This window comes from Orussus abietinus, unplaced genomic scaffold (genome assembly GCF_000612105.2).
Source record: "Orussus abietinus isolate OABI.00-Male unplaced genomic scaffold, Oabi_2.0 scaffold54, whole genome shotgun sequence".
NCBI lineage: Eukaryota > Metazoa > Arthropoda > Insecta > Hymenoptera > Orussidae > Orussus > Orussus abietinus.
The window spans coordinates 277351-296490 of NW_019394260.1; the positions used below are offsets into that span (position 1 = coordinate 277351).

The window sequence follows — 19140 nt, forward strand, 5'->3', positions numbered from 1 at the left end:
GGGAATCTCTGCCAAGAGGGGAATGCTCGTGTGCACGAGGCGTTTAAATGAATCTCGGAGAAGGAGACCCAGGAGGTGGGAGGTGCGGAGAGAACGCATCTCTCAGTGTGCGATAATATCCTATTGATAAGAGAGACCAGAGCTAGCCGGTCGTCCGTGTCAGCTGGTCGGAAAAGCGAGTGCCGAGAGGCCGTGCGGGTATTGAAAATCGTCCGAAAAATCTCAAGTGCCATCCAAGTCCATTAAATGATCGCCCAGGACCAAGATGAACCGACGAAGAAGGTGGAGACGCATCTTCGCCAAAGGAACACAGAAGCCCTTCGAAGGGAAGCGACGCAAGGTGAAATAGAAACCCCTTAACCGTCAAGATTTCGTCGAGATCGACAAACTTGGAATAGTTTATATTTCCCCATATGGAATTGGTATCCTTATGGTGAGAGATACGGCAAGAAAGCATGGGGGACGTCGCTTTATTTATTTATTTATTTTTTTTTCCTTCAAATCGCGCGGGAACTTCGGTAGATTGATTTGATGGCGGAAGGACTGATAAGCCGAAACGTCGAGTCTGGTGTTGTGGATTGGAATATTATCGCTATGAGCGTGTACGATCCGATCCAATCTTATCGATTCACCCAAAGATTGTTATTGATGGCTGATCATGTTTTCAGAAGTCAACGGAACGGCGTACTTGGAGGAGGACATTATGCGAGGAATGACCGTGGAGAGCATCCGGGAGAGAATGAGAGTAAATAGACGCTCCTAATGAGTATCGACCGTTAAGGGAACGGAAAAGCATCTAGAAAAAAAGATTCTAGAAAACCACCTGGGTAAATTAAATAAGAATAATTATGCGCGCTTTTCAGGAGGTCCAACACGAGATGGAAAGAGTCAACGATAGCATGAACGATATGGTCTCGGAAGTGATGCAGAGGTTGGAAGCTGCGGGTCTAGGAAAGGCTAACAAGCACTTCGACTCTTCGGAATCGTCCCTGAATAAACGGTGAATCTTGTTGTAATACTACGAGAAATAAGAGAGCCATTAGTTTACAATAATGCCCTGGACAAGGAGATCCGTAAAAGAGTCCCTAAAAGTTCCAGCAAACTGCCGGACAAGGTCTTCGTCAGGAGGAACTCGCTGCTGAACGACCTCTTCAAGATCAAGCACTTCCAGACGATATACAATATATTTCTAGTGATCCTCATCATTCTGTTTACTAACATCGCGGTGTACGACATCATGCACACAGGCTCGTGAGTATCGCAGCCATTTATTCCCCAATAATCAGTTATCAGTAATCCGAATAAATGCTCGACTTAATTGTCGGAGACAGACCCTGGGTGATATCGGTTTGATAGGCATCCTGACTGTCCATCTTTGATCCAAACAAAACGCGGATGTATGATCGGCTCGACGAAGGTCGACCTTATCCTTAACTCGGATCTTCAATTTCAGGACGAATCTCGGCCTTGCCACTATCAGACGAGGTTTTGGAAAATTCTCCACTGCGTTGTTCATTTCCTTCCTGATGACCTTGGCTTCCTTCATGGTCTACATCGGGTTCAGCCTCTGGGCCCATCATCGTGTTGGGTTGTCGCCGAAATGTAGGATTCCCTCTCTTCTCTTTGTCAAGAAATCCTGGCCTATTCTTTATCGTCTCTCTTTCAGCCCACGTCCTTAAAATCTGGGACTACGGAGCCGTGGCGTCGATGATCCTGTTCCAAGTGGTCTTCATCATCCTGCCCCTGAAGGCGATATTCGTCGAAGACCTGCCCGAAGTCTCCAGTATAATCGTCCTCATGGAACAAGTGAGCTCATCTGCGTTTCCAAATCACCGGCACTCTGAATTTTGGGAATAATCGAGGAAGAGCCATGTTCTCCATTATTCCAAACATTCAGGGAAGAGTTAGGACATGGTATGACAATAGACAGGTGGGTTTCAGGTGCGTCTGTTGATGAAGAATCACGCCTTCGTCCGCGGCAACGTGCCCAGAGTCCTGGCCTACAAACTGCACAGCGAGAAGTCCGAAGAACTATGTCCAGGATTTTCCAAGTTCCTGTACTTCATGTTCGCCCCGACGTTGATCTATCGGGACAATTATCCTCGGTAATAGAAGACCGCGTAGTTTAAGTAAAAGTAGGAGCCCTTTTATACCGGAGTTTAATCCCAGGACGAAGGAGATCAAGTGGAGGTCCGTCGTGTGGTACGCGATGGAGGTCATCATGATCGTCTTCTACGTGGCCTTCATATTCGAGCGATTCCTGGTGCCGGCCTTCCAGGAGTTCGGGATAAAGCCTCTGGAGAGGCGAACCGTGATACTCAGCATCCTGGGGAACATGATGCCAGGGATCCTGGTGCTGATGTGCGGCTTTTACTTGTTGCTCCACTCTTGGATGAACGGCGCCGCTGAACTTCTGCGTTTCGGGGACCGGATGTTCTATTCGGTGGGTTCTCCTTCATGGATTGTCCTTCGTTAAATCCGCGCTCTTCAGCGATGGAGAAAATGAAAAGTGTTTAACTTACGTACATAGACGTGCAGACCCTTCGCAAAGACTGGAATCGGTTGAAGGTCCTTTTTAAACGACGAGACTACAGATCACTAATGGCTTGTCTCTTCTAGGACTGGTGGAACTCCACATCTTACGGGGGATTCTATCGATCCTGGAACATCGTGGTCTATGACTGGTTGTACACTTACATCTACAAGGACATGTACGAGAACGTTACGGCCCAGAACAAAGTGATCTCCAGCGCGACGGTGTTCGCGGTGTCGGCCATTTTCCACGAGTACATCCTGGCCTTCGGGTTCAGGTTCTTCTACCCAGCCCTGATGGTCTCATTTGGACTGATCAGCTTCCTCTTCGTCCTGCTGACGAAGAAGCAGAGGAACACTGCCGGCAACATCTTCATTTGGTTGACCCTGTGCGTGGGAGCTGGCTGTCTGCTTAGTGGATATTCCTTAGAATACTACGCCAGGGTAAATTGTCCACCTTACGAGGACCCCATCCTTGACCTCTTCATCCCAAGAAGCTTGATCTGCAACGGGTTCTCCACGGCACCCTGAAGAGTCTCGCCTCGGTTCGCGTTACTCTCCCACGTGAACGATATTGCAAGTCGATTCCCAGCAGAACGCACCACGCTGGGAAAAATCTCCCCTTACAAACATCCTGCAGGACGATGTAACGAACAACTTTTGTTCGGCTAAATTTCTCATGCTCCACACGGTTGTTCTTGAAATCGATATTGTTTAAGGCTCTCCGTCGACGCGTCGAACGTGTCCGAAGATCTAGAGCCGCCATGAGAAGCACAGGAAATATTCTTTAATGTACATAAAAAGTCAGTTGTTATTAAAAAAAGAAATCAATTTATTTGTCAAGTCTCGCGAACGTCTTTTCTTACGCTTAACCGTAGATACAGTAAAATTATACACATTATTTATGTATATATATATATATATCTCTCTTCTCTATACAAATTAACTTATTACATTTCATATGCACTCCCTCGCACGTATGTATGTACAGGCAAGTATATATACATGTACGTATGTATATGCATATGTATAACTCTGCCTGGTCCGGCCTCGAGGCGAAAAATCGAGCCTGGGGTCAGAAGACGAGGAAACCTCCGGGTCGATTTCCGCTGAACGGAACGCCGGATAGAAAAGATCGTTGACTGTTATCAAAAAGGAGAAAAAAAAATAAAAATAAAAAGAAAGAAAGATGGCGAGGGTCGACTAAACGCAGGGGAAGTCTTCGCGAAGCTGCGTCCCACTGGAATCTGAAACTGCATAATCCTAACAATAAGAATAAACGGCCGCGGCTCGATTGACCTTCCTTTCGCAGGAAAGTTCGGAATTTGTACTAAATAAATGAGAATCGCGCGAGTCGAGGCGATTCCTCATCCGTACGTTGAAAGGCAGAGATCCTCCTGGTCCAGACGAGACCGACGACGCGAAAAGAAACGACTCCCCGAGAAGGTGCCCTCGGACATCCGATAAATAATAGTTCATTCCCGCGCGTAATGGGCAGTACTCGGAAATAAACGTATCTGGACAAAGTGGATTTCTCTTCATCGTATACGCCCTCCCACTGGATCTCCTTCGCTCTCTTCTACGTTACACACTTTCCCTTTATGAAGAGCGGTTATTTAAAACTAACGATTCGCAAAATTCGCCGGAATTTTCTGCGATTCGCAGGAATTTTTGACGATTCGCCGGAATTTTCTGCGATTCGCCGGAATTTTCTGCGATTCGCCGGAATTTTCTGCGATTTGCCGGAATTTTCTGCGATTTGCAGGAATTTTTGACGATTTGCCTGAATTTCCTGCGATTCACCTGCATTTTCTGCGATTCGCAGGAATTTTTGACGATTTGCCTGAATTTCCTGCGATTCGCCAGAATTTTCTGCGATTCACCGGAATTTTCTGCGATTCGCCGGAATTTTCTGCGATTCACCGGAATTTTCTGCGATTCGCCTGAATTTCCGACAATTCGCCTGAATTTCCGACGATTTGCCTGATGGCCGAGCCTACGACGCAGGTACTCCCAGGAGCGAATCTCGACGACGAGTAAGGTCGATGGTACCCGACCCTGAAGAGACCTCGCTGTCGAGACAAATATTCCACGAATCCTTCGTCAAAGAGGAACGTCTTGCTCGAGAATTTCTTCGGTGACAAAATCGCTTGATCATGCAGATCAGCTCGTCAAGGTGAGAGCTCTCCCCCGAAACTGGGCGAGGTCTCCGGGGTGCGCGAGTCTCTTCAGGGTGGGAGGGTCCAAGGGGTTAAATGGCCCCTCTTTTGGCACTTGGACGTAACACTCGCGGAATCACACGGAGGTCGGGAGGATTGTCTGGAGGCGTGAGAAGCCCGAAGAAAGATCACCGAGGCCATCGGTGCCGCTGGAGAACGCTCGTTTCCGGAACTCCAGACGTACTTCCGGCCAGGGTGTGAGCGAGATTAACCCCGATGCACACATGCTCATTTTTAATGATCCGACACCCATAAGACTATTCGTAGCAAGTAAAGACGCAGGAAAAACCCTCATGTGTGCACCAGGTGTCAGAGCACCGCCATCCCCTCGGTAGTTCCTGGGGACAAGTGCCTGGGGACCAGGCTCCGTCCGAGAATTCCTCGCCTAGGCTATCAGCAGTCTTCATTTGCCCATCCCGACCAGGGCCTCGTCCATGAGCTCGTCATCGGTGATGCATGGCGAGGCCGAGTGTGGGGATGGCGGGACGACCCTGGGCGAGGGTGCGGGACTCTTGACGATGTGTACGCTGACGGAAGGGCTGGGCGGGAAGGCAGGCGGAGGCGGAGGTGGGGTGTTTCTCCTGAGAGGTGCAGCTTGAGTCATGGCCCTCTCGGGGACGGTGGTGAGAGCCTTGACTTCCTTCGGGGTGGAAAAATCGAGAAGCATCTCCGCAGCCTCCTGGGAGCTGGGTGCCTTCGGAGTAGCACCGACATCGAGAGGCGTAATCGCAGTAGGAGGGCCCAGAGGACCGGGCATCCCGGCACTAGGTGACTTCCTCTCTTCAGGGGTCCGGGTGTACTTGATGGAAGCTGCATCCGCCGGCTTGGTGCTCAGGTTGAGGCTCTCCGAGTTCCCTGGACCGGATCCTATCCCAGGGTACACGGGCTTGCCGAGGTTCTCGCCGATCTTGGAGCCAGGGGTAGAGTCGTCCTTGCCCCCGGAGACCGGGGCGCTGTTCAGGAACTGCTGAGAGGGTCTAGGCACCTGGAGGTCCTTGCAGGCATCCCTGGACTCGGCGTCGCCGGGCTGCATGGAGAGGTTCGTCGGGACGTCCGAGTCGTGGGAGACGTTGGCCACGACCGGCGCACCTGCGGACGCGACGGAAGGAGTTGAAGAGGTCGAAGAAGCCGGGACCAGGGGCGGCATCAGGCCCCCGGGACCGACGTTCCCCAGGTTCAAGGACATGGCGGCAGCCACTGCCGAGAGGTTCTCCGATTTAACTTGGTCACGACGAGGCTCCTCCTGGGGAAGCTTCGGAGTGGCCAAACTGGCCTGGAGTTTGTTGGCCTCGGACGGGACCTTGGGGCCCAAACCGTCGAGCAGCTTGTTCGCGACTTCCCCGGTTCCCCGGCTACCAGGGTTGCTCGCGTCCTGGACGAGACTCTTGTCGGAAGGCTTCTTGTCGGATCCCTCGGCGTTCACCCTTGCGGAAAGCTTCGGGATCTGGAAGTTCGTGTCCAGCTGCTTCATCAGACCCTCGACCACGAGTTGAGGAGGCAAACTAGGTAAGCTGGACATGGACGCATGAGCAGCGAGCAACTTAAACGCCCTCTCGCTCTCGCTCTCCTCGCGCTGCGCCGAAGGGCTGGACTTCCTCGCGTCGACCCCTTTCGTCCCGAAGACGCCCTTCTCCCCCGACTTCGGGATCCGAGGTTTGTCGCGGTTCCTGCTGAGATCGGTGGCCCCGGACGAGCCGGTCATCTTCGGGGAGCCCGAGGCCGCCTTCGAGGCGAGGCCCTTGACGAGAGGCCCACCGGTGACCGATTTCGTGGCCGGCATCTTAGGTCCGGAGATTCCTGGGATTTTAGGCCCGCCTCCCAACCCCGAAGAGCTCCCAGGCAGCGTCTTCGGCGAGGTCTGGGTCTGAGGCTTCTTGGAAGCCGGACCCGAGTTGACCCCAGGCTTCAATCCGGTATGCGTCTTCGGCGAGCCGTTCCCAGACCCCGAAGAAGACCCCGAAGAGGCCGAGGCCGCCGTCGCCGCAGAAACCGCGCCCGCTGCCGACGAAGACGAAGACGAGGACGAGATCTTCAGGTTCGCCGTCGACTTCGAGTCTTTGGTCCTGGTCTTATTAATGGTGATCTTCATGCCATCCGAGCTGTGCTTCACCATGTACTCGGCGGGGTTCTTAGAGTCCATCGAGGGGTTCTTCGCGGTCCCTCCGGCGCCTACGGTCTTCCCGTCGACGACCTTGTTCGAGCTGTTCCCCCGGTCCTTCTGGCCAGTCCCCGGAGCCGCAGGAGTCGCGGTACCCCCAGCTCCGCCACCTCCTGTATTCCCTCCTCCAGGTACCTTGGCGCTCCCGTTGCTCCCGTCCTCGCTGCAGTGCTGGGCGTTCTTCAGCTTGTCTATCACCGCGCTGAGGGAGCCCTTGCGGTTCCTGGCCTGTTGCTGAGCAGTTCCCGATTTCCCGAGGTCCGAGCCACCAGACGGAGGAGTACTACCCCCACTGGAGGGCAGAGAAGGTGGAGTCTCCCCGCTCGGAGTCAGATCCAGCTGCTTCAGCTTTCCACTGGACGACTTCGCCTTTGGGCTCTGGTGGCCCGACCCCCCAAAAGTCAGGGAAGAGGTCTTGCGCTCCTTCTCCCTGGCCGGGTCTCTCGCCGACGATTTCGGCTTGGCCGGTGCAGCCTCCGGGCCCTTCCCAGGACTCGGTGAGCTCGCAGCCGACTTGAGGGCCGACATGCTCGGCTTCCCAGCACTCGTCGAGCTCGCGGCATGCTTCGGGGACGAGGTCCCGTGCTTGGGGCTCGCACTCGCCGGTATCGAGTTATGCTTCGGGCTGTTGTAAACGGGTGAGTGTTTCGGACTCTGTACGGGCTTGTTTGCTACACTCTGTTTCAAGGTTGGACTCGACTTACCCATCAAAGCTAGAGGGCTGGTGTGCGTCGGCGAAGGACTGAACTTCCTCAGGGTAGTCGAGGGCGAGGCTGGCCTCGAGCCCAAGCTCGGCGGCGATTCCGTCGGCTTGATGCTGACGGAGACCGGCTTCGACAGAGGGTCCTGCTTCGGCGGAAGCTTCTCCGGAGGCCCCATGGGGCTGTCCTCGCGTTTGCGTTTCCGCTTCTTCTCGAGCTTGTTCCTCTCCTCGCTCTTGCTCTTCGAGGACTTGCGCTCTCTGCGCTCGTCGGTTAGATTCTTCGCATTGGGGCCCGCTATGGGGGTGATGGTGATCGAGCTGGGCAGGCTGGCCTGAGGAGCCGAGGCTATGGGGATGATCTCGATGCCTGGCCTCCTCTCCAGACCCATCCCCGTTAGGACCGAGTTGTAGTTCGTGGTCGGCCCCATTCCGCTGCTGGATATTGGCGTTATGCTGACCGAAGGCGGTACGAGGCTCTTCGAGGCCTCCTCGAAGATGTTGGGGCTCTTCTTCTCCTCCCTTTTCTTCGTCTTCCTCTCCCGCTTCAGCAGCTCCTCCACGTCCTGAAGATCGTGCACCTCCATGATCTCGGTCTCGTTCTCCAGGTCGTAGTCCGAGCTCTTGTCGTTGCCCAGGATGTCCGCAGGATCTAGCCCGGAGAGGTCCAAGTTCCCGGGTAACCCGGCTGCCGACGTAGGCGTCGGTGTCCTGATCTCGCTGGGGTTGTCGCGACCCGTCGGAGTCCCCAAGGGGGTGGAATCCGAGCTGGAGCTCTCCAGAAGGATCTCTCCCGGTTCCTCCCCCTTTCTCTTGGGACTCCTCCAAAGTCCGCCCTCCGCCGTTTTCCTCTTCCGACTCTTCTTCGGCCTCTCGACCAAAGGACCCGGTAGAGCGGTCGGGGAGCTGCTGTTCTTCACTTGTCCCAGAAGAGCCCCCAGCTGTAGTGGGTTCAGCATGGCAGTGGTTGTATCGGATTGGCCGGAGAACGACGGAAAACCGATACTACTTTCCGTTCCGGCATCTAAAAAAGACTGCTGCGAGGTCGCCTGCTGTCTGCCGATCGTGCCGTTCCCGTTGAGGCCAGGTTCCTGCTTAATCTTGACCTCGCCACCGTTGAAGTCGCCCATTCCGGATCCCCCGTGGCCGTTCTGGTCGCGATTCGGCCCTAGATTCACATTATAGTTCCCACCGGTACCACCGAGGGCACTGGTGGTTACCAAGGTAGCTCGTCCTTCCCAGGTTTTGATAAGCGTCCTCATTGTCACCGGAATGCTAAGGCACCTCTGTAAGACCCTTGCGGCCAGCTCAGAGGTCTGCTCGGTATTCGTCATACTCACGCCGTACAGCTTGCACTTCAGGGCCGAAATGTCGGTCAGGTCGAGCTCTGCCGTGGCCATCGTCTCCTCGAAGGGATGCTCCAAGCTCACGGAAATGTGCTGCCAGGACAGAGCGCTCACCTCGAACATCGTCGTGTGCTCCAACTCCTGGCGAGCCATCGGCCTCACGCAGCTCGACAGCAAAGAATTGAAGAGTGCTTGTTGTCGAAGGTACACCAAGATCTGCGGCACGTGAGCCGGGTGGGTGAACGGAATGCTGCCAACCAGGACGCCCTCCATGCTCTTGTTCTCCGTCATGAAGTAGCAGTGCTGCTGGTCCGGCAGAGTCTGCGAAGGTTCATGTATTTTTTTTTTGTTTATTCTAATTCTAATCAGAGGACAGGAAAAGTTAGCTTTTGGGATATTTGCGTTAAACTTACGACGTAAAGTCCTCGATTGTTGTGACAGTCGAGCTGGCCCTCGCTGGCGTGTTGAACTATGAGGCTCAAGAGAGGATGAGGCGTCGACACGTCCCCACACTCCATCTCTGTGACCTTCTGTATCCGGCGAACCAGTTCCAGGCACATGGGCATTTTCCTCGCCAGTTTTAGCACGAAACAGGCAGGCAACATCGATGAATTGGCTCCAGTCAGTGGAGCGTACGAAGGGGTACTAGGATAAAGAAAGAGGACTTTTATGATGTTTTTCCCTGATGTATAGATATGCGAAAGTACCTTTTTCCAGAAGGACTTCTGTTGACCGTGATAATACTAGACGTTGGCAATTTATGCGCCGTAGATCCTTCCATGCACACAGTGACGGAGTGACCGATCTTCCTTGTGATCACAACCTCTGGACTTAGTACGTCACAACTTCTATTGTCTAGGTCGATTAAGTCATAAGGAGACGCGAAGTACGTTAATTTCATTGCGTGACCACCTTTTCTCCTCTCCAGTATTCCTAAAAATGAGAACATTGTTTCTTCTTTGTATATCAAATGATTATAAAATGTTGACGTGAAAAAGTATTTACTATACTTACCAACGGGACTTTTGTGCACGAGATTGAAGGGCTCCTTAATGAAAGTCTGCAACTGGGCGAGCACACCGAGGTCTGCTTCGAGAGATTGCAGTGCGCTAAAGGCCTTGCATTTAACTTTTTTATCCGCGTTCAATTGGTAGATCGAAGCAAGGCCTTCCAATTGGGTCGTAAAGTCAACGAAATCTCCCCGAGAAAGACAAGCGACCAATTCCTCGCAACTCTGCAATTTTTAAGCATCATTTACGTATCGTTGAGTTAGGATCTAATAATTTCAACGACAGGTAAATATTTCTGTTACCTGTTGTTCATTCTTTCCTTCGTGGTGTATCTTTACATCTTTGACCACTCCAGTAGGCTCTAACAATACTTCCAGGAAAAACATATCCGAAGATATGAATAGTTCCGTGCCTGGTGGACCAGACATCATGAATTTTAACCTAAAACAGAGATAAATACACAAACTAGTTCAGCAACTTCAAAGACTTTTTAATCTCATTAAGAGTCAAAGACAAACCCTAGTTGTCGAGTGAGGCTCTCCAAGCGCTCCACCATGGACTGAAGGGAGGTTACTTTGATGGAATGCTGCAGCGTGTCCAGGCATTTCTGAAGCTGGTTCTTTTCGACACTGTCCAAAGAAAACCGCTTATCCTGTTCACCGTAACATACCATTCACTTATAATTATTTCCACAAAAGTAATAAACGGCCATCGATTGCCACGATCCTTACCAGCATAGCCATGCGGAGATTCTTGGCAGTCTCCATGAATGATTTGAAGGTGGAGGCTTTGGAGCGCAGCTTCTCCATTAACAGTTCCATCTGCCACTCCTTGCCCTTGTCCGCCGCCACCCCACCCGTGAGGGGTTGCCCGACTAAAAACATGAGTCATAAATTCCAGACAATTTGAAGATTCCTACTTGCTACAGAAATATTCTTCGGTTATCCTTTAACCACTCTCAATAGACTAAGCGCAGAGATTAGCCCTCTTTACTGAGTTATCATTAGAAAAATTGGAGAAATCAAAACTGCTCCGATGAGACTTTTGACTCTTAGGAGTCTTTATGGTTACATGGCTACAGTAACGTCGGGTCTTAATGTAATTAGTGTACTCAACCGTAATTTAATTCTGGAGAATAATTAGAGCGAAGGTTTAAGGAGAACGGAGTGAAAGTCTGCGGGAGCCTCGAGGGCGGTCGCGTGGACGTTCGCTTTCGTCTTACCAACGGGCTTTTGTCCGTTGCTCGCATCCATGTGTCCCTGGATGGGCGACACGGACGTCGCAAGATGGAAACCCTGCGATTATCCAGGGTGCAGCCCACCGAGTAGAAGCGGTTCACATCATGACGGCGCCATTCGACAACATCTGTCTCGATCAGTCTCCTGAAGGAGGGTTCCAAAAAAAGTTGCAGAGAGAATTCATACGCCACACTTCTCGACTACCATGCACTACTGCCATCTGACAACCGTGAATCGACGCTGGTCCATATTTAGCATGGCTCCCTCTGCTTAGCAGATTTTGAGGTTACCTATTGACTCGAGAACTTTTCATTTCCATCTTGAAACATCTATCAAGCGCCATAAGGAGAACCGCTAACCAAAAGTTACCGTGACATGGTCTGCTTTTTTAGAGCAACGTAGAACTCGTGGGACATGATTCACAAAAGAAATGTTTATCGAACGAAATTGAGCGAGTCTTTGTCATTTCCTCCAAGGAGGACAGGCGGTTTTTGGAATTTTAGGAAAGTGAAACGCACGCGAGTGAACTTGGTGATTTTGAGTTAACCTCTAAATGCTCGTGTATTTTCTTGTAGTACGTACATCTGCGCATCTTTCATCCATTTGACGAGATCTGCAGTACAATATTGTCTCTTCATAGATTCCTCTAGCCTAAATTAATAAAATAAGTTAATAAATAATACTGGATACAGGGGATCCTAATTAAATGCTGTGAAACATCGGTAGCCATGTCTGGTATTATATGGCTGACGTTTGACTTAAATAACCCAGAGGGTAACTAGAATTATTATATCTTCTATCGTCAGATCCTCTATAGTCGTCAATAGTTTTGTGCACATCGCCTTAGCTTGATGCAGTTATATTTTATTTATCATTGACGAGCAACGCAATTTATGTATATATACGTGTATAGATAATACTACACAGATATATACAAATTAATATTTATCAAACGTTCCGTTTAAATTAAAATTCATGAATACAGGACAAAAAGACGTACCATTATATCTATTTTGATACAGGAGAACAGTTCCAATGTTATTTAGAATGCAGGGTAACGATTTAAAAAATGTATCAATTAATTTGTATATACCTTGTCAAAGGAAAACCAGCAATATCACATTCTTAAGAAATCACCTGCAGGAATCGTCAAGCCTCATTAATCAAGTCTTTAATCCTATAAACCGACTAAATAGAAGTTATGGAATCACAACTTCGAGCTTTCAATCTTATCACATGTACGTTCGATTATGATAAACTTTATCCAAATAGTTGTCTATCTCGATCAGAGATGGTCACAATTAATCAGCTTCAATTGTAATTTGATTATTGCTTACACCACATCACTTGAAGTGTGTTGGTCTGGATAATTTGACGAAATGAATATTTTATGCTTATATTTAATTATTCGCACCTTGTCTGGTACGTAAACAGCAGTGCAATTAAAAGCAGAAACTAGTTTAATTGAAGCGTGCCCATCCCTGAATCTGATCGTCATTAAAATTAAGAATATATAGTTTTGTTAATTTCTTTTCTCATGGCTCAGGGCCGCGACTGCGAAAAATCTGCACACAGCCCTTGCAGTTTTCTCGACTAAAAGGTTATGAACTAAACGATCAGTTATCTTTGTTCGTTAAGGTCGTACTGTTTAGAAGTGGAAGCATTTCAATAGGATGTGCTTGGGAGAAACACATTCAAACACACTCCTATTCTAATGGAAGGTGTGCAACTTATTAATCGAGTCGTCATTGACATTAACAAATAGGAACTAGCGGCAAATGGTAAACCAAGACCATCCTGGTCCACCATTTGTTGAAGAGATCATCCTACATAATTTTTACTGCTCATTACACAACGTAAAAATAAATGAATGACGACTAAAAATCACTCTTAGACTTCGTTCACCGAAGAAAAAAGTGGAAAGGTAAACGAAGAAAAATGGTGTCTTTGGCCAAAATAAGCGTTGCCCGCACCAAGAGAACCTTGTACATCAACTGACCGTGGTCAGAGTCCCACCCTTATTTGGTTTATCAACTGGGAGACTACGCCCGTTATTTGTAATATATATTTGTATATGTATTCAACCTCACCTTAATTCATGATTTGGTCAGCGCTGAGGTAGGCCACAATCAAGGAAGTACCTTGCTAAAATCACCGAGGGAAAAGGAAAGAAACTCGAGTCTGACTTTGGAAACTAAATGAAAGCCCATCGGCTACCTCCCTCTGTCGAGATTGTAGTTTCGCGACGACTTCGTTCCCCATTGAGGAAAAAAGTCGTCAACGTTAAACGGATTCCTTCGCGAAAAGGAAAACGAAAGCGTTCTATTATTTCTAGAAGGCGGTCGGTAAAGGGTGTTTCAGAAGGTTCCCAGCCGAGTCCTCGGCGACGAGGGTCAAGCTGGAGATGCAATGTGGAGGTGGCGGAGGTACCAGAGCTTCCAGCGGTGGACGAGGTCCAGGGAACTGCCTGGAACAGACCACCATGCCACCAGAGGATTCCCGGAGTTCCATCACGCGGACACCGAAGTGGGAACGCACGACATTCCTGCAAGAAGATGGGATTAATTCACCAGAATACGTAGAAATGGAATGATTCATGACTGATGATGCGGCGATGACCTCACCTTTTGCCATCGTACTCGATGTCGCGTTCCCGAACAGCGTGGTTGTCTATTTCGCCTGCGAACCAGCGATGATACGCAAGGAGAGCGGCACAAGAAGGTCCCCAGAATGTTCGGTCTGGCTGGGAAGGAGGCTCGCAGGCTGCCAGGGTCTTGGCGAAGGACCTGTTGAGTTCAGGACTGGCTGGGGCGGAGAGTCTTCCCGGGGTGTTCCTGGGACTGGCGGACGGTGAGGGCCTGGAGGTCTCTGAAAGGAGCCGACCTCTTCTAGGGCTGAGGTGGACGACGTCCTGGATGGTGACGGTAACGCTGAGGGGCCTGCACAGGGACACGGTGGTGTGCTGGGGGTCTCTCCTGATGGGGTTTCGGTTGAAGTCGATGCCAGCACCGCCGACGAAGACGCGATCGACGTAGTCGAACCCACGGCCCATGATGCCCTCCCTGGTGTGGCCCAGGTCGAAAGTATGGCCCAACTCGTGGAGAGCAGAGCCCAATGTGGTGGCCAGGCAGCCTCCATGGGTGCCACGGTAGTTACTATCATCCATCAGCTGCTCCGTGTCGACCATCGTTGGATCCAGGAACCTGGCTAGCACCTGGGACATTTTGGTAGGCCAGGTGTGCAAGCAGGCGGACCCGAAGAGCGCAAGACCACCTCCTCCCAGAGCAGCGTGACCTTCCGTTCGGGCCAGGGTGTCTTCATGGGTACGTGGGTTTGGGGCACCCCGGTATCTGGTGCACGAGAGAAAAGCCAGGTACTTCCTATCTCTGGAAGCCAGGGGGCCGGTCATCAGCTCACGGCCGATCAGCTCCCAGAGGGCCCGCTGCGACATGGCCCTGGCTCTGTCCACGTGCAGCATACTGTGCATCACCAAACACTCCGCTCCGTCCAGGTCCCGCTCCAGTTGGAAGGTTTTCCTACCATGTCCAGCCTCGCGCAGCTTCTCCGCAGTCAGGGTCTGCAGCAACCTGGCTCCCAGACCGATCCTGGTGGCTGCGCTTTCGGGCGATCGATCCTCGCATCGTGGACCCTGCAATTTGACCAACGACTTCCAGTTAACTGCATCTTAAGGCCAACCAGTTGGATACGAGAAGAGGCTTACCTGGAAGTAGCCATCGTGTCCTGAACAAATCACGTAAACCGGTGTGACGCGTAACCTGGTGGCCCGGGGTTCGTGTATCAGTGTCAGATGCTTCCTGATGCCTCCAGCTTCCAGCTCCAGCTGGTTGGTACCCCTGCAGAGATCAACCAGGGCGCGGAACTCGCCATTGACGATTGGCCACTGACCAATTGCATTTTTGTGGCCCCTGACCGTCACGTATGGGCACAGAATCGGAGCCCTGCCTCGGATAAGAGCCAGACTGTAGCTGAGGCATTCTCCATCCACCAGGTTGCTGACCACGATGCCGCATTCTTTGTTGCCGTTGACCAACACGTGTCGACGGTTGTCCGTCAATGTCGCGTCCGCCAGCACCTAAACCCCAGGACGTGCTTTAATGTGGATTTACAAGAAAGAGGAAGTTACGCGATAGGTCATGGAACTCTATGGTCAAAAGTAACACGCACGGTAGTCATCGGGTTAAAATATCAAGCGAAAGGGAATCGCAACGCAGACCTAAGCGTTCTATCTAAACGTTTAAGGCGTAAATGATGGAAGATCGATGGAGCATTTCAGAGTTGCGTGTGCTTGCCCTTTATGAAGGAGTGGTAGCAATCTAGCGATACAAGGTCGACGGGGGAGGAGAAATCTTTTGTTTCTCCGATCACAACGTTATTCTGGCACGACCTTGCGTGCTGAAGATAATGACTGAGATTTATTGGTGCATCGGGGGAATCCCTCGAGGCCTACCCCTTTAGCATTCATTGGGGCATAAATCCAGGGCGCATGTTCCGGGCTCTTGTAATCCGCGAAAAGGGGGGTAAATGATATCGAATCGTCGGTGAGTAATTAAAAAAACGACGCGCGCCGTTCGTGCATCCACCATGATAGGTCATGATATATTTCTACGACGATAATTACGGTCGTTTTTGAGGTACGGTGGTAAGGAGCCAGACTAAGACGCCATTGACGGCATTTGGGGTGAACGCCGGTACACGTGCACCGACATAGCACCACATCTTCGGGGCCGATTTTAAACGAAATCCACAGGACCGAGATCGGACCCAGCATCGGCGAGATGCGAGGAACTTTCCCAAACGGTGTCTAACGAGGGTCCGAGAAACTTTCGACTTTCGGCCCGGTTTCTGGGGCTCGAATCGCGGCGCTTCACGAGGCCGGCGAGGCACTCGCGCCGCGAGGTGGCGCCATCTGGCGCGGCCGCGAGGAACCTCTATATCAACTCCCAACCCCGTGGCCACAGTGCACCTCATCGCCAGCCATTATTATCCGGAATCGCGCGTACTGGTTGCGGAGTCGGCGACGGACCAATCGAGCGAGCTGTCGGAGCAACCGCGAAGAATCTCTCTTCGAGTTCTCCGAAAGCCCTGCATTTCCCAGAGCGTCGCTGAACACCTCTTGGGTCCCTGTTCCGAACCTCGACGGCGCAGCCAGCAGGTGACTCCATCGCGATAAGAATGGTCTTGGGGGGCATTCTGGAGGAGCTCCCCCGGTGTCCGTCCAACAGGATGTCGCAGGAACCTCGAGAAATGGACCGTGGTAAACCGATGACTCCCGGAAATTTCCAGGAGAGGTTTTAAGGGAGAAGAGCCAGCCGGGCCCCGAGGAGGGCGACGGTGACGTCGGCTGATCGGAGGAACACTCGGTCGCCGCTGAGGCTCGCGCGGACCAGACAAGATGGAAGCACCGGAAGACTTACCATTTTCCTCGCTGGAGGGGCAGGGTTCGTCAGGAGGCCGGGACCCCTCGTCCGAACGGCTAGCCGGCTCCGGACATGCGGAGAGACTGTGGCGCCGGGCGGCCGCGCGGCGGACGCCGGTACTACGGCGTCGCCGCAGCGCCGCGCCAGGCGCCGCTGAGGCGCCGCTGCAGCGCGGCCCTCGCGCACCCGCACTCTCACCCCGTCCTCTCACCCTCTGCTTTAGGGAGACTGATGTTCTTCGCGCCCCAGCCCTCCTGACTTGACGCTTTCGGGAACGCGAAATCGTTTCTCTTTTTTTTTTTCACTTTGGATGTTTCCAAGGGTAGAGGAAACCCTTAAAAAGCTGGAATTAAATTGAAACTTGCGAATCGGTACCTTGGTTCCACTTAAACCGTCTTCTTATATTAAGCATGTTTTAAAATGACGTAAAGGACAACAAACGCTTCAGCTCTATTACTCAACGGTACATCTGCATTAAGGGTCGCCATTTTTGTTCGCACCTTCAGAGACTTAGCACGTTTGTATCTTACATTGCCTAGGTTTAGAGCCTAAGGTTTACGGCTTTTTCTTTTTATAGAAGGCCGGAATTGAGTAGCGAGGTACTCTTTAGATGATCACCTGCAACTGCAACGGTGTCGCTGCAGTGGAGTGGTCTTGAATCGGTTATCGAACTTGAACACAACTTGGGGATAACGTGTCATCGACATCACGCGCCATTGGGCATTGACAGGTTAACGCGTATTCCCTGAGTCACGCGGCGGATAAGTCTGAATCAAAAGGGTTTTGATACGAATACCCGGGACGTGACGGCGTTATCAGGCCAGTCATGAATAACGCGTTCTGGATGGGGAGGTAAATGCGTCGGGTATTAATAAAGACGAATCGTAAATCCACGGTTGTCACGGGGAACGTCGACGACTATGACCGAGTTATCTCGCTCCTTGACCAGGGCGACCATCGTCAAGGTCTTTGGGTGGTCTAGAAAATGTCTGGAATGACCGGCGCTCTCCCGTGGGACTTTTTTCTTGATTTTGTCACGGCGACCTTTACCTACAAAATGCGAGATCGCCTCGATTGATTTTCCTCCTCGCGGCGGAGGGGGACCTTCGGTGATGACCTAGCCGCATTACGAAACCCGGCTTTCCGCGATTTCTTCGATCAGTTTCGACGAAACGCTTAGAGACACGAAGCCCCGAGGCTCGGTGCCGAGAGCTGAGCCCTTCGGCCCAAGTTTTCCAGGAGTCGCATCGACCTGGCCCGGTGAAACGATCGCTCGATGTCCTGGATGCACTTTGCAGCCTGCTCCATCCGATCGAACCCGCTCCCGATTTAACGCCTCCCGCTGCGCCACTTTTTCCCCGGTTTACCTGTGCAGCGTAATTCAACCTTTCCAGAGCTAGAGACCTGGACAGAGCCGGGATATCCATTCGCGGATTCCGGGGAAGTGGTCCGGGATTACGTCGGATTTGGACCTATCGGTCCGAAAAACGCTCGAAAGGTCTGCCAGGGTCGCTATGTCGGACCCGGTGTAACGCATTGCCAAGTAATAATTAATGGTGAATCTCTTATGTCGAGGGCTGGGGCGAAAGGACTCTCCTAATGCCCCAGGATTGGACGTGAGCGAACTCGAAATCGCGCACTCCTGGATCGGAGATTTTGCATGATAAAGCTGGATCGCTTCGAACTTGTTCGGCACGCATTGGCCTTAATCACCGTTGGACCCCAGCCAGCCGCCCAAAAGCAAAGTATTGCGGACGATGATAAATGTCGCGTCTTGGGAATAATACTCTCGCGTTATTCGGCTAAATCTCACGTTCGGTATTGTCCGAGAGGAAATTAATACCGAAGAGAGAAGAACCAAGTGTCATCATCGCCCTACTGGACGTACCATGTCAATGGTCGGTGATAGGTATTGCGGAGCATCGTTACCAAATCCAAAAATTTCCACGGTTTACAAGATTAATTAAGCCACAAGGGGGTGCCTTAAGTAATGATCAAATGTACCGTGTCGATGGTCACTGATTGGTGCTGCGGACCACCGTATCGAAATCTACGGATTTCCAATATTTCCAATCGGGTGACTTCTCGAGGACCACACGAGGAGGCATCGAGCGAGGTCCTCGCCTCTCGCGGGATGTCCTTCGGGTCCTTGCCACAGGAGCAAAGTGGCCCCTCGTGTCGCAACCCAAGGAGGAGAGGGAGGATCCGCGGCGCGTGCCTCCCGAGTCACTGAACGCGTTACGATTATGATAATCTAAGGAAGGTACGATGACTCTCTGTCGCGGCGCCATTAAATATTGATGCCCGACGACGTGAGGCCGACCCTGGGCTTCTTGGATTGGCTTCGGTTGTCACGAAACGATCGATTGCCCGGCCGCAAGGCCGCCGGTTCAAGATCCCGCACGCGGCTTCTGCGCGGATCCGCACGCGTGCACAACCATCGAACCCATCAGCGGCTACTTAGGGCCCATCTGCGAGATAAACCTGTCGGGCCTGACG

General features: G+C 51.6%; 3 protein-coding genes across 3 annotated transcripts; 1 reads left to right on the forward strand and 2 right to left on the reverse strand.

Moving 5' to 3' along the window:
* The first annotated feature begins 82 nt into the window (after positions 1-82).
* Positions 83-4061, forward strand: LOC105700974 (sterol O-acyltransferase 1). The gene is made up of 9 exons (XM_012427338.2): positions 83-340; positions 669-745; positions 864-1000; positions 1093-1251; positions 1454-1602; positions 1667-1806; positions 1942-2105; positions 2170-2443; positions 2620-4061. Exons 1-9 carry the CDS (start codon positions 247-249, stop codon positions 3061-3063), a joined length of 1638 nt encoding a protein of 545 aa, XP_012282761.1. The 5' UTR covers positions 83-246; the 3' UTR covers positions 3064-4061.
* On the reverse strand, positions 3347-11313 carry LOC105700973 (mediator of RNA polymerase II transcription subunit 1). The gene is made up of 8 exons (XM_012427337.2): positions 11188-11313; positions 10697-10839; positions 10484-10617; positions 10268-10406; positions 9970-10189; positions 9663-9888; positions 9369-9600; positions 3347-9276 (listed from the first exon to the last, which is right to left on the reverse strand). The coding sequence occupies exons 1-8, from the start codon at positions 11216-11218 to the stop codon at positions 5155-5157; spliced, it is 5247 nt and encodes a 1748-aa protein (XP_012282760.1). The 5' UTR covers positions 11219-11313; the 3' UTR covers positions 3347-5154.
* A 295-nt stretch (positions 11314-11608) lies between these two features.
* Positions 11609-16703, reverse strand: LOC105701062 (putative zinc metalloproteinase YIL108W). Its single transcript, XM_012427484.1, has 4 exons — positions 16639-16703; positions 14925-15296; positions 13828-14852; positions 11609-13748 (listed from the first exon to the last, which is right to left on the reverse strand). The coding sequence occupies exons 1-4, from the start codon at positions 16639-16641 to the stop codon at positions 13535-13537; spliced, it is 1614 nt and encodes a 537-aa protein (XP_012282907.1). The 5' UTR covers positions 16642-16703; the 3' UTR covers positions 11609-13534.
* Between the last annotated feature and the right edge of the window lie 2437 nt (positions 16704-19140).